This window comes from Oryzias melastigma, linkage group LG21 (genome assembly GCF_002922805.2).
Source record: "Oryzias melastigma strain HK-1 linkage group LG21, ASM292280v2, whole genome shotgun sequence".
Taxonomy (NCBI): domain Eukaryota; kingdom Metazoa; phylum Chordata; class Actinopteri; order Beloniformes; family Adrianichthyidae; genus Oryzias; species Oryzias melastigma.
In genome coordinates, this window is record NC_050532.1 from 15,700,780 (window position 1) to 15,713,415 (window position 12,636).

Below are 12,636 nucleotides of genomic sequence, written 5' to 3' on the forward strand. Positions count from 1 at the left end.
CTTCCTTGAAAGCCCAAAGAGCTGCAGTCACAGACCCATTCACTCATTCACCCATTCACACGAGGTGGTGGCTCCGCTGCCGAACACTGGCGCCAACCTTCAACCAGAGGCAATTTATATTTTTCAGCTTAGAAATTTGTCATCCCTCAGAAAAAAAAAAAAAAATCCCTCATTGAAACAGTCAAAGGATTTTAAAAAAATCGAAGTAAAGCGTCAACACCTTCTGGTTGTAATTTCCCATATGGGTCAAACTCCAATAACACTGAATCCTACACTTCCCGCGTTCTAGATCAATATTGTCTTTCACAACTTGCTTTTGTTTTCTTTAAAATGGCCACTTTTAATTTAGATCACTGTTTTAGATTGAATGTTTAGAGCCTGAAACCAAAGAAACCTCACAACTTTATCTGGGATGTTTTGGACAGATAGAAGGTTGAAGATCGAACTGACAGAATATATGACCGTCCAAAAACATGTAACCTTTTTATACCATCAATAAAAGTAATCTTTTTAGTAGTTCGAAGGTTGAAAAATAGCTTATTTCTATGTATTAAAAACAGTTGTATATGTGTCATCTTTTAATTTAACTAAGCAAAATGTTGCTTTTGTTATAATATCATCTTTCAAACTAATTTGTGACAATAAGTAACAGTTTTAATGTAGATATGAACATAGTCTTAACTGCATTCCAGTAGTGTTATTCTATGACTTCAAGTGGTTTAAACTGCTGTGTTCTGTGATTTTAAAAGTATTTGAGGAAAACTTATGCTGTGAATTTTTTTTCTTGATAAATGCTATTTGTTAAACAACACATTAACTAGATTTTTTTAAAGTCATGTAAAACTCATTAATGGTTATATGATTGGAATTTTTTCCAACTCTCTGAAATAACCAGTTCTGTGCTTTTTTGTCTTGTTAGTGTGTGGGTATCTTATTTTGTTGCATCTGCATTCTTTTATATTTGTTTTAACTTTTCAAATGACTTTTTCCCTGCAATGCATTTTCTCTGATTTTAAAATCTCTTCAATCAATACATCCTGCGTGTATATGTTGAGTAATTAAAAAGTACCCTCTAATTTAATCTTTGTAGTCACAAAGTAAAATCTGCACAGAGTTAGTTGTAAAGTGCCCCTTTTGTTATTAATCAATTTTTTTTTGTATCTTTTTAGAAGTCACATTGGCTAAAATAGTTAAAAACCCACATTATTAGTCCAAGTATCAAAGTCTGAGCCAATTTCAAACTAATCTGACCTCACCATTACTGATGGGATGAAAAGCTGTCAATATTTTTGAAAATATATTGTTTTGTCCAATGGTCCACAGTGACACAAGCAGTACTGTACATATGAAAAGAACTGTACTGGATGTGAGACATGACTGTTTACATTAAAATCCGCCCCAAACTGAGATAAAAAGATATAAAGATCTGAACTTTGTTGTTGTTGCAATGACCTTCATGTGTTTTGAAAAGCAACCACAAAACATCATATTTTTCTGACTATGAGTTACTCCGGAGTATAAGTCGCAGCAGCAATAATATGCATGATGACAAAACAAAAACATTTAATATACTGGAGCACTGGAGTATAAGTCCCACTTCTTTTGGGAGAAAAGTGCAACACTTCTTAAACAACTCCCTCTAGCCCAACATAATGCTGCTTTCTCATTTAACACAATTCACGAGTCAAACTCACATCCACTACCTCTATTAAAGTTTGTTTTGAGCAGACCTTCTTCTTCTGAGTTGCTGTCAGTAGCAAATACTGATACAAACATTTACAGCGCCCTCCAGTGGTTTATGGGCCTTTCATTTTCAACATACAAGTCACACCTGAGTACAAGTCTCACTCCTAGCCAAAATATACAAAAGGTTATAATCCAAAAAATATGTAATTCGAAACAGTTTCATGTATAACTATAGTCTGTTTAGAATTTGCTTTTAAAAGAAAAAAAAAATAAGAAAAATGTGTGATGATAGACTGACATGAAAGCAGTTGAAAATGATCCTCCTATGAGTGCCAAAGTGTGTCCTGCTACTACCTAATTAGCCACAGAGGTGCCCGAGTCTGGTTTCCCTGTGCTGGTCCCCAGCCTGGTTAACAATATATGGTTATGTCAGGAGGGGCACCTGGAATAATACTCTCTCTCAAACTAAGTGTGCGGATTGGTGATCCATTGTGGCGATCTCTGACGGGATGGCGAAAAACAACAAAATGACTGTTGAAGGAATATGTCCTGGTTTCATTTAAAATGTCAAAAGCCAACTATGTTTTTTTTTTTTTTTTGTCTCAATTTTGGAAGAATTGATCTTACGCAAAACCTTAAAAAAATGAAAGGACACATTCTCTGTCCCTAAGACTGGCCATGTGTAGTAGCAGTACAAAAGAATTACTTCAGTGCAGCAACACGGCAGTCAGACATACAAGAAGATGAGAGAAAGAGAAGGTGAAAGTAGCTATTCCTTCCATCTTAAACTTTAAAAAACTTACATTTGTGAGTTCAAGGTAAATTGATTTTAGATCATCTTGACAAAGGTGTCTAAATGTGTGCAAACTGGTCATGGTGACCCATCAAACTTTTCTGCTTAAGGTCATTTTAAACTTTATATTGTTCATTTACTTTAATTCTATATTAACTTTTTTTCCCTCTAAGTCAATGCGAAGGAGAAAACTGATATCTTTTTTTGCAATAAAATACAAGTTGTAGGGGTGTTGGCCTGGCCTCCTTTCCCCAAACATCCGCCTCTACTCCGCTGAGATAATTGCATTCACAGGCTGCTGATTTCATTTGGCCCGCCCTTTGTGCAATTGTTTCCTTCATGAAAAATGGCTGAGATTTAAGGATTATGGAATTATATCCGAGCAAGGCAAAGCATCTGCTTAAACATGAGAAGAGGAAAAAAAAAATAAAATCAGGACAGAATGGTTGTGGGGAGTGGGAATGCCTTCTTGCTTGTGTTCAGCTTGAGCTGTGATAAAATCCTGGTAATCAGAGCTTTATGGATGAGATGGAGGACCAGAGCGATAAAATCATATCGCAATACGCAGAGATAAGATAAATCTACAAGAAAGAAAGAAAAACAAAGAAAACAAATAGGGAGGGAAACAATGTACAATCATAGATGAGTATCCAAACAGAAGAATACAAAAAGAAGACGATTTAAAAGACCTTCAATTGCTGTTGTTGAGGGTCATATGGCTGTTATCAAGGTGTGATTGGTTTGGCAGCTGGATTAAAATGAGCCTCTATGGGATGGACACATTTAACTAGGGTTTGAGTCCAAGGGGAAGATCAAGAGTTTGAAAGAAAATGACAGAAATCTAACACGAGGATGTCAACTAAGAGGTTATAGTAAACTGGAGCTTCCCTGGGATTTTTTTTCTCTCATCCATCAGGAGACAGCAAAGCACTACAAAGACAAAATAAAACTACAAAGTGATTAGCGAGTGTAAATATCCATCTAAATGAATGCAATTATCCAGTTCCATGCACTTCATAAACAGCACTTTTGGTATATTAGCTAAGATTGATGGGTTTATTAGAAAAAACATAATTAAGTTGTATATCATTGAGTTTCTTGCCATAAACTGTTTCTGAAAATAGAGGTTAAAGGGGTGTGTCCCAAAATAAATGTTTGCTGTCATTCATGTTTTATCTCCTTTAGTGAACCTCAATTTTCTTACATAACAGAGTTCCATGACTTTAGATTTTTTAACTAACGTTCATTTCATTAAGTTGTCCATGCCTCTGTTTGGTGCAGTGCGATTCATTTGTTGTCCCTCTTTACCACTACCCCCACATCCTGGGAGAGGATCCCTTCTTCATGTGGACATCCCTGAGGTTTCTTCTTCTTTTTCCCCTGAATCAGGTTTTTTTTGTTTTAAAGGGGTTTTTCCTCATCAAGACAGAGCGTCCAAGGGCAGGGATGCTAAGTTTAATTTAGTCTTTTTAGTTCAGTTCATATCAGCTATTATTTATATTTTGAGTGATTTTATGTTTGTGTATGAGTACGCATCAAGTGAAATGACCTGAAAATACCTTTTTTTTGGTTAATTTAAGTTGGAAATCTCAAGTTTTTTTAAATGTTTAAACATCTCAAACATTTTATAAATGTTGATCTTTGCAATATATAATATATTTCCACACATTTTTTTCTGTGTTGTGCTTATTTTTTTATTATTATTATTATTATTATTATTATTTTTTTTTTTACAAAATTAAACAATTATTAATTTGGAGTTCCACATCTTGCCTAAGAAGTTTTTTTTACATTTGCCGATATTTATTATCAACTCATCCAAACTTATGTCTACTTACCCCCATTTGATTTATTTTAAACAGTTTCTTAAAGAAGTACCAAGGAAGTCACAAAAAGTTGCAAAAATAGACAATGTCAAACATTTTCACACCAAAACCCTCTTAGTTTGAACATCTGGCTATTCCTGACATTTGGTGAATCCATGTCTTGTGTTGCACACATAACAGACATTTCACTTTAGAGTTGAGGTGAGGAAGAAGGGTCTTTATTTATCTAATTCCCTACCACTCTCTCTATCAATAACTGGTCCACGTAACCCAAGGATTTGACCTAAGGGGTAAAAATAAGCTTACTAATTTTTAGGCAGCTATGGCGAGAAAGGGGGAGGAGTCAAAGTGCTTAGTGTATTAGATGAATTTGTGTAACTTTATAAACATTTTTATGAATGCACGGTAAAATTAAATCACTTTTTTTTTTATTTTTTTTTTTTACAAATCTTCAAGAATTATTTTTCTTTTTTTATTTCACCTAAAGTAAAATAGAACATAGAAAAAAAATGTTATAAAACGTCTTACTGCTTTGTGTTTCATGAATGTAAAAAACCTCATAATACAATCTTAATATTTTATTTTTGAGTAGTGAGATACAATTCTTTAAGTTTTTTTTTTTTTTTATATACTACCTGTGTGATGATTTTAGAATCTGGCTCGAGCCTCACAACATCCAAACAGCCTGACTGAAGAAACAGACTGCTCGCTGCACAAATCAATCATCTGGTAATAGATTGGAACCCACCCTGAGCTGCTAACAAAAGGGCAAATCCATCCCACTATGCAGGCTAATAACCTGCCTCTGTACAACACGGAAGCTCCTGTCAGGTGTCACGGTGGCAGAGATCAGTGGGTACATGGCTCCATTAGGAAAGATGAATCTGCGTCCATGGATAGACTTCAATCTTTAACTCTATACCACAAAAATGGTTAAAGTAATGCCCGTCTTCCAGAAAATAAAAATGTTGAATATTCATATTTGAGTTTTTTCTATTTTATATTAATGCGTTCTTGAATGCACACTGAAACAGTCTTAAAAGTGCATGCTATAGTTTTGAACACTGAAGCCTTAAATGTGTGTTTACATGGATTTTTAAATGAAAGGGTTTTCTTGAAGGCACATTCTGGGTGGTGTGAACATATCAAAAGACTTAGGAGGATCAAGATATTCTATTTCTTAATTAAATTTCTGTAAACAATACAATTAAATAAACTATTTTAAAGTCAGTCCAAAAATAAAAAGGATAGAAAAGAAAATGGCTGCAGTTCCGATACTTTCTTTAGAAGTCAGTTGTAGTACACAGCAATCAATTAACACCCACCAACACTGATGGTCTGTTCTGGACTTTAATTTAACATGTGCCTCCTCACAATCCACATTAGTGCCTCACAAATGTGACAATATCAATGTCGTCCTTCATAAAGAAGTCCCTCCTGCCCCTATCCTGGAGCAGTGAAATATTGAGTGTGACACAGGAGTAATTGCATGGGAAGTAATCAATTAGACACACAATTGAAGGAGACCTAAGGTCTGTTAGCTGCCAGGCAGGAGGTAGAACTGAACCTGGTGACATGCACAATCGAGACTACCTCCTGTGGCAGAAATACTATTTTCTTTGTAGTTGGATGAATAAAAAAAACACTCTTAGGGATCAAAAAAGAAAAAAAAAAAAAAACGCTGGCTTGTTCAGCAACTTGTGTGAAGGAAGCACCCTGCTTCTTCTCCCTTTCCGTTCTCCTCTCACCCTTTGTTCTGCTGTTGGGTGACACTGGCAGGACATGGACCAGATGATGCCTCGACCACACAGCGCTCGGGAGAACACAGAAAGCCTCAAAGAGTTTGCCAACATGATAGCATGTGTGCTTGTGTGAAAGGCAATAATGAGACAAATCAAGACGGCCAACTGATATGTGACAAAAGACGGAGAACGATAAAAAGATGGAAGACAGACAGAAAGTGGGACTGATACAAAGAGAGCAGATGGGCCATGAAGGAGTGGATAACGCCTTGGCGTAAAACACAGGCTTGTGTACATGTATGCGATGAGAGAGGATCATTCAGCAGATGGGGCCTCAGATTGGATGCTTCATTTTAGACAGACTCCATGCAGGCGCGGGGTGGTTAAAAAAAGAAGAGAATATTAAACAAATGTGAAAAGGGATGAAATATGAGAAAGTGAGGTGGTTGCAGTAAAAGGTGTTAAATCGTAACGCGTATCTGAGGCTTTTATTACAATTTTCAAAGGGAATTGGTTGTAATTTCCAAGTGAAAGCATAGAGGCTGCTCAAGGTTCAACCAAATAAACAAATTAGCTTAAATATTTAACACATCAAAATAAATTTTATGTTTGAAAGCTGGAAAAAATACAATTTCTGATATGTATTAATACTTTAAATAATATATATTTTTATGTGCTGTTGTTTTAATGGTTATTCATTGATCCTTTTTTTGTGGTACAAGAGGGTCCTATCCATTGCTTATTTCACACAGCAGTGCATGCACACAAAAACCTCCCCAAAGTTTTCACAGCTTGACTGTGGCTTATATTTCATATTCATGAGGATCTCTTAGCTAAGCCTGATTGAAAGGTGCATCAGAGGGAGTCCTATCCCTGCCCAGCCAAATTCCTCCAGTTGCCTTAAATCCAGAGGGTCCGGTTACAGATGGCAGCAACTGCACCAAAGGAAGAAAATCAATAAGTGTAATGCCACAATATACTAGAAACAAATTGATTTCATCCCAAAGCAATTTGGACTCTAGAAGAAGTGTGTGTGTGGGTTTCTGCTCCAAGGGGTCTTTTATTTTTGCTTTGCCTCGATTAGCCCCTCATGTACTTAATAAGTTTCATCCTCTCCTATATGTTTCTTATGGATTCTATTGATCACTTCTTACTTCCCTAAGGATGGAATGGAAATACATTATGAAAGTAAAATCACATTTTTCATAATGATTTAAACAGTTGGCTTACTTGCTTGAACAACAATAAATGTTTAAAGCAAGTGATTCAGAAACAAAACCGATTAAACTTTGAGGAGGAAAAAAAAGGCTTCCAAGAAAATCTTCTTGTGTGCCTTATTTACGACAATAATTTGAAAACGTACCATTCAATAGCTGTGTTTCCATTGACTATGAGAAGCGCAAATTGGATTTGCAATAGTAATTTTGTCAAATGGAAACAACAATTTTGAAAAAACTTGCATTAATTGAAAAAAGTTTTTGTGCATGCCTCACATGACCAACAACTGGATACCACGCTTAGGAGGCACTGCACAGCAGGCACCACAGCATCACACGGCTCATCAAAAGTTGGGCGCGTCACGTGGAATTATGGATCCACAGCTCCTCTGTAAAATCACCAAACATGATTTCCCAAAATAGTTTCATCTGTAGCCGCTCCCACGTAGCTCGCCGCTCCGTGGTCTGAACGCTAATGTTTCCTTTGATAGATGATGATGAGTGCTAGTGTCGTAACAGAAATTTGAATGTATCTGCTGTAAATCAAAGTATTGCTCACATCCGTTGCCGTGTTTTTAATGTCTTATCGCGTGAGTTGGTTTGTGTTTAGTCGCATAATTATGATGTATTGAAACAGAGTGATTACAAAATAGTTTTTTTTCTTTTTTACATTTCTTGAATTTTTATTAAGTTTTGCGCTTTTGTGTAATGGTACACAGCTATTGAAAATCCACGTTATAACCTGGTGCACCCTATAGTGGGGAAATTATTTTACAGTAACTCTTAAAAAAATGGGTGTTTAATGAATCTACAGAATGTACAAATAATCCTTTTTTTTTATTCAGTTGCAATATAATCTGTAAATGATAAAAGTTAGTAGTAAATAGTTTCAGAAAGAATTCCTTTTTTTTTTCTTTTCTTCTCCTCTTTGTAAATTAGTTTTAATGACTATTTGAGATCATGACCTTTAGCTTTAGACTGAGTGGTTGTAGAAAATCTCTGAAACTGAAACAATATTCTTAATTTTTAAGATTTTCTAACCAATTAACTAAAATGATACTTGAAACTTTACGTTTTAACACATTGCTGCACAGCTAGAGTATTACAAAGCCTTTAGTTGAAAGATGTTGCCTAATAAGAACCAGTTGGTCCTCAATTTACTGTTGAAAACATAAATTGAAACATTTTTTCGCCTTTTGACTTTTGTTTAAAGAGGATAACACAAGCAGCAACTGTTTAACAAAATACTCTGGGTAAACATGAAATTATGAAATACGGCTCCACACACCAGGGCTTTGTGCATAACTTCCTCTTCACTTGGTAGCTTAAGGCCACAAATGGCACATCAAAAAGCAGTCTCTCATGGAGTCCAGCTCCGGCTCCCCCAGCACTGTCTTCGACTTGGCACCACAATAAAAAGGACTGGCTTGGCAAAAAGCTGCTGCTGGTGCCAGATAAATTTAATTCTGAGAGTACGGTGCAAAAATGTGAAGGAGAATATGAGGCGAAGTGAAACGAAAATGCAAAGTAGAATAACAGACCTGTTTTATTGTCTTTAACTGTGAGGTGATTACAATGGAGGGCTGCCTTTTGTCATGGATGATTTTACAGTGTATCTCACAATTAGTTGTTCTTACACTATGAAACACAGCTGATCTTTTTCTAAATACATCTGCCAATGTTAACTGATGATTTTCTAATGTTCGTTAAAAGAATAATCTCTGGTAACACTGTTTTATAACGGGAATAAAATAAATATTTGTATTTTAAAAAATCTGCCAGAAGTTTAGAGTTATGAAACTACTGCACAGGTTTACTTTTACTATTGATTTACTTGCTTATTAAGCATTGCCACTTGCTGTTAACAGAAGCCTACCATCATCCTGAAATAATAAAACGTGTTTTAAAAAATAAAAAGCTGTCCTTTTGTTCCACAGCTTTTTCACATTAAAACATTATTATCATTATTCCATTGTGTTGCCAACTGAGCAACTCCATCACTATATTTTTTTCATAAAAGTAATAAAACAAGTTATAGTTTCTTTCTTGTCATATTGAAATATTTGTCATTGATCTCATTTATTTGATGCAAACCCTGATGTGGTCAAATGTTGCAGTTCCTCAAGTCACCACTGGAGGCTGGTTTCAGAAAGTAGCAAACCTCCATGATTTACTATGTAAAAAAATAAGATTTTATACCTAAAATCCATGTTCTGGGATTTCCCCTTTTGTGGATGAAGAGAGGATTTTTCAGAAACTGGAATCCATCATGGACAATATCCATCACCATCATCTGCATGAGACCATGTGTGAACCAAGAAGCTCCTGCAGTCAGAGACTACAACACCTCACTGCAGGAAGGAGGCGTTTTGATGATTGTTCTAGACTCTACAACGCTTCACAGAAACTGGACAATATTTTTTTTTTATATTTTTAAGCATACTTTTAGCATAATTTATTATTTATCTGCTTAATTTTTAATAGAACTGTGGTAATGAGGAATTTTCTGCTCAATGACATCAGTTCAATTTAATTCAAGTCTTAAACAAAGTGACATACAACCTGCTGTCAATTACTGCATCTATAATTTAATATTTATTCATATCAACTGTATGTTTTAGTGTTTTTCTTTTTTAGTTTTTGTTCAAACCAATCCTTTTTAGTTCAGAACTCTAAACTTTACATTGTTGGTTGTTTTTTCCTCGTTGTTACATGCCAATATTCCTGTCAATATGAGTATGTGCTGACTGATGTGATGATAACACTTTTCATAAAAGTCCTGCACCAATTGGTTGTTACCTTTAAATGTTTTTTGTCTTTATGTTTAAAAAAAATTAAAGATATTCTGTATGTTTTAGGCTCAGTTAAAGATAAAATATAAAAATAAGCACTCAAGTGGACTCATTTGTATTAAACAGATCTGTCTTTGTAGATGTTTTTCAGACCAGTCAGATGTAAAAAGCTCCTTGCATCATATATAGGAAACTCAAAAGGAATCGCATTGAATAAAATAAGAATAGATCCATTGTTTCCCATCTTTTGTATGTATGACCACAAATTCAGCACACAGGCATCTTCATAAGGAGATTGAATGAGTTCACAAGCATGATATTGATTTGGTAGGAAAAATTCAAAAGATAAAGACAGTATAGTCAACAAAAAACTGAATAAAATTTAAAACCTTGACCTGTGAAGAGACTAGAAAAAAGGGGTTCAAACTGACTTTCACCAAAACAAATCCAGAATTATGATGATCTATTACTAAACTAGATTAAGGGTTAGTCAGAGAAATTCCTAATAATATACTAATCATTTGCTTTTGCAAAAATCAGAGTAACATAAACTCAAAAAATAAATAAATAAAAAGGGTAAAGCATTCTCTGCTTTAATACTCTGGGGAGCACGTCTGCTGAGGACTCTGACAGACAAAATGAATGTGGCATCAGAAATGTTAAATTATATTAAATGAGATACAAAAAGACATCAGGATTTATGATCACGGACCGTTTCAAAGAAACAAAAGCAGGTTTAAAACGGTGAAAAGGTTCTCTCAAAATAACCGTATCAACAGATAAAAAAGAGAGAATCCATTTTATTCTGCATTTAAGCTTTCATAAATTCAAGACATTTAAAGTTGAGCTTTGGAAATCAGGTTTCACAAATAGAAACCACTTTCAGACAGCTAACATTAACATTTCCAAATTCTTCTTTTCTTCACATATGCTGTAAAGCAGCAATCTAAATAATAAATTGATTAAACTATATTTTGGGAACTGAAAAGGTTTCACAGAAAAGGTTGAATGTAGCCAGAAGCTGATTTTACTTGTACATCTTGAAAATAAAAGTCTGAATAATCGTTGGTAATAGATGTCAAACCTTAACAAAAAAAAACACCAAAATTGATCCTTAAACATAATTTTGCATTTATGCATGTATGGATGTTTTTTTTCCTCTGACACCAGGGTCACGGCACTAGAAGAAAACCTGCAAGCGCCAGGATTAATTGTCCACATGGCGTTGGAGTCGCCCACACATTTGTTTTCCCACTTAACACACATTTTATTAGCAGTCACATTCACATTTGCCTGCTTGTCAGAAAACAGGTGCAGGTCAACGGAAGAGTGGGTTGGAAATCTAAGGAGATTAACTTCCGTGTGAGTAATGTGGAGAAATGTCAGAAGACAGAGTCTTCTCAGAACATTGCAATTCTGAACATAATCTTCAGTCTAACAGGATTAATTGCAATAGCTAGAGTTAGATTTAAAGGACATGATATATGAGCAATATGAGTAACAATTTACCTGCAAGGTTTATGAGGCCCAGGTGTCGCAGGCCAAAGTTTCCATCACGCCTGTAATTGAGGAAGATTGCAAGCGAGTAACGGTCCTCGTAGAGCTTTGTTCCTCGAATGATCCTCAGGTTCTCCAATGGCAGGTGGTCAAACTGGTTAAGGGCCACTAACACGTAGCCCGTCACTTCTCGGATAGACTGTAGGCAGAATGAAGGAGGGAAGCATTTAGACATTTTTAACATGGAACGTTTTAAAAATAAAAGTCTGTAAACAAAGTGCGATTGTGCCAAAGATTTGTATATTAAGTGTTGCTAAAAAGCTTAAAACAAAGACTAATATCACATTTTTTAAGTCTAAGGAACCAACTCATCCTTTTAAAATCCACTCGGATCATCTTTTAATCTATTTTAAAAGCGTTTCCAGTAGTCTTTTAATTATGTTTATGATGTTTTAATTAAAAAAAAAAAAAACATGTTTTCTAGGACTTTTCTATTATATGAGTGGCAGTATTTCACAGAAATTTGCCTCTGAGCTGTGGGTGTGTAACTCTACCCCCATTTCCCATCATCAATCTATTTACATGCTCTCCCACAAGCCCATTACAACCTCAACATGACATCACTGGTGCAACATAACATTGGTAATATTGGCACTATTCAGCCGTCCAGTTTTGAGCCTGATGCTAGCTTAGACCAAAGACGTACATGGATCTAGTCTTCTGCAAGTGGATGCATCAGCATCCAAAATGGCCTGTTGATTTTGGCACCTACGTCACAACTGCAAACTTTTTCAAATGGCCTTTTTTTGTCTGCTCCTGACAAAAAGTCAGTTTTCCTTTACTGCATTTTTGAGAAAAAGTATCCGTGCAAAAGTATTTACATGATTTTCAAAATGTTGCATTTTTCTGAGTGTCATGGGTCCATGAGTAAAGTGTCACAGGTTCCAGGAATGAGTGAACTGAAGGCCAAGTCTCCAGTTATTATTTTTTTTCTAGGAATTTTTTGTTCTCAAATTCCTAATTCCTAAACAGTTGAAAATAAAAAAAATAACTACTCTAATTTATCATGGGTCATCATATTTT

At 35.2% G+C, this 12,636-nt stretch overlaps 1 protein-coding gene across 1 annotated transcript in view; it reads right to left on the reverse strand.

The window, feature by feature from the left end:
- Positions 1–12,636, reverse strand: part of LOC112155138 (receptor tyrosine-protein kinase erbB-4) — a gene marked incomplete in the record, with an annotated part of 293,012 nt that overhangs the window by 105,747 nt on the left and 174,629 nt on the right. Inside the window, 1 exon segment of the mRNA XM_036209624.1 lies at positions 11,566–11,752. Within this exon segment, the coding sequence (XP_036065517.1) occupies positions 11,566–11,752 (187 nt within the window).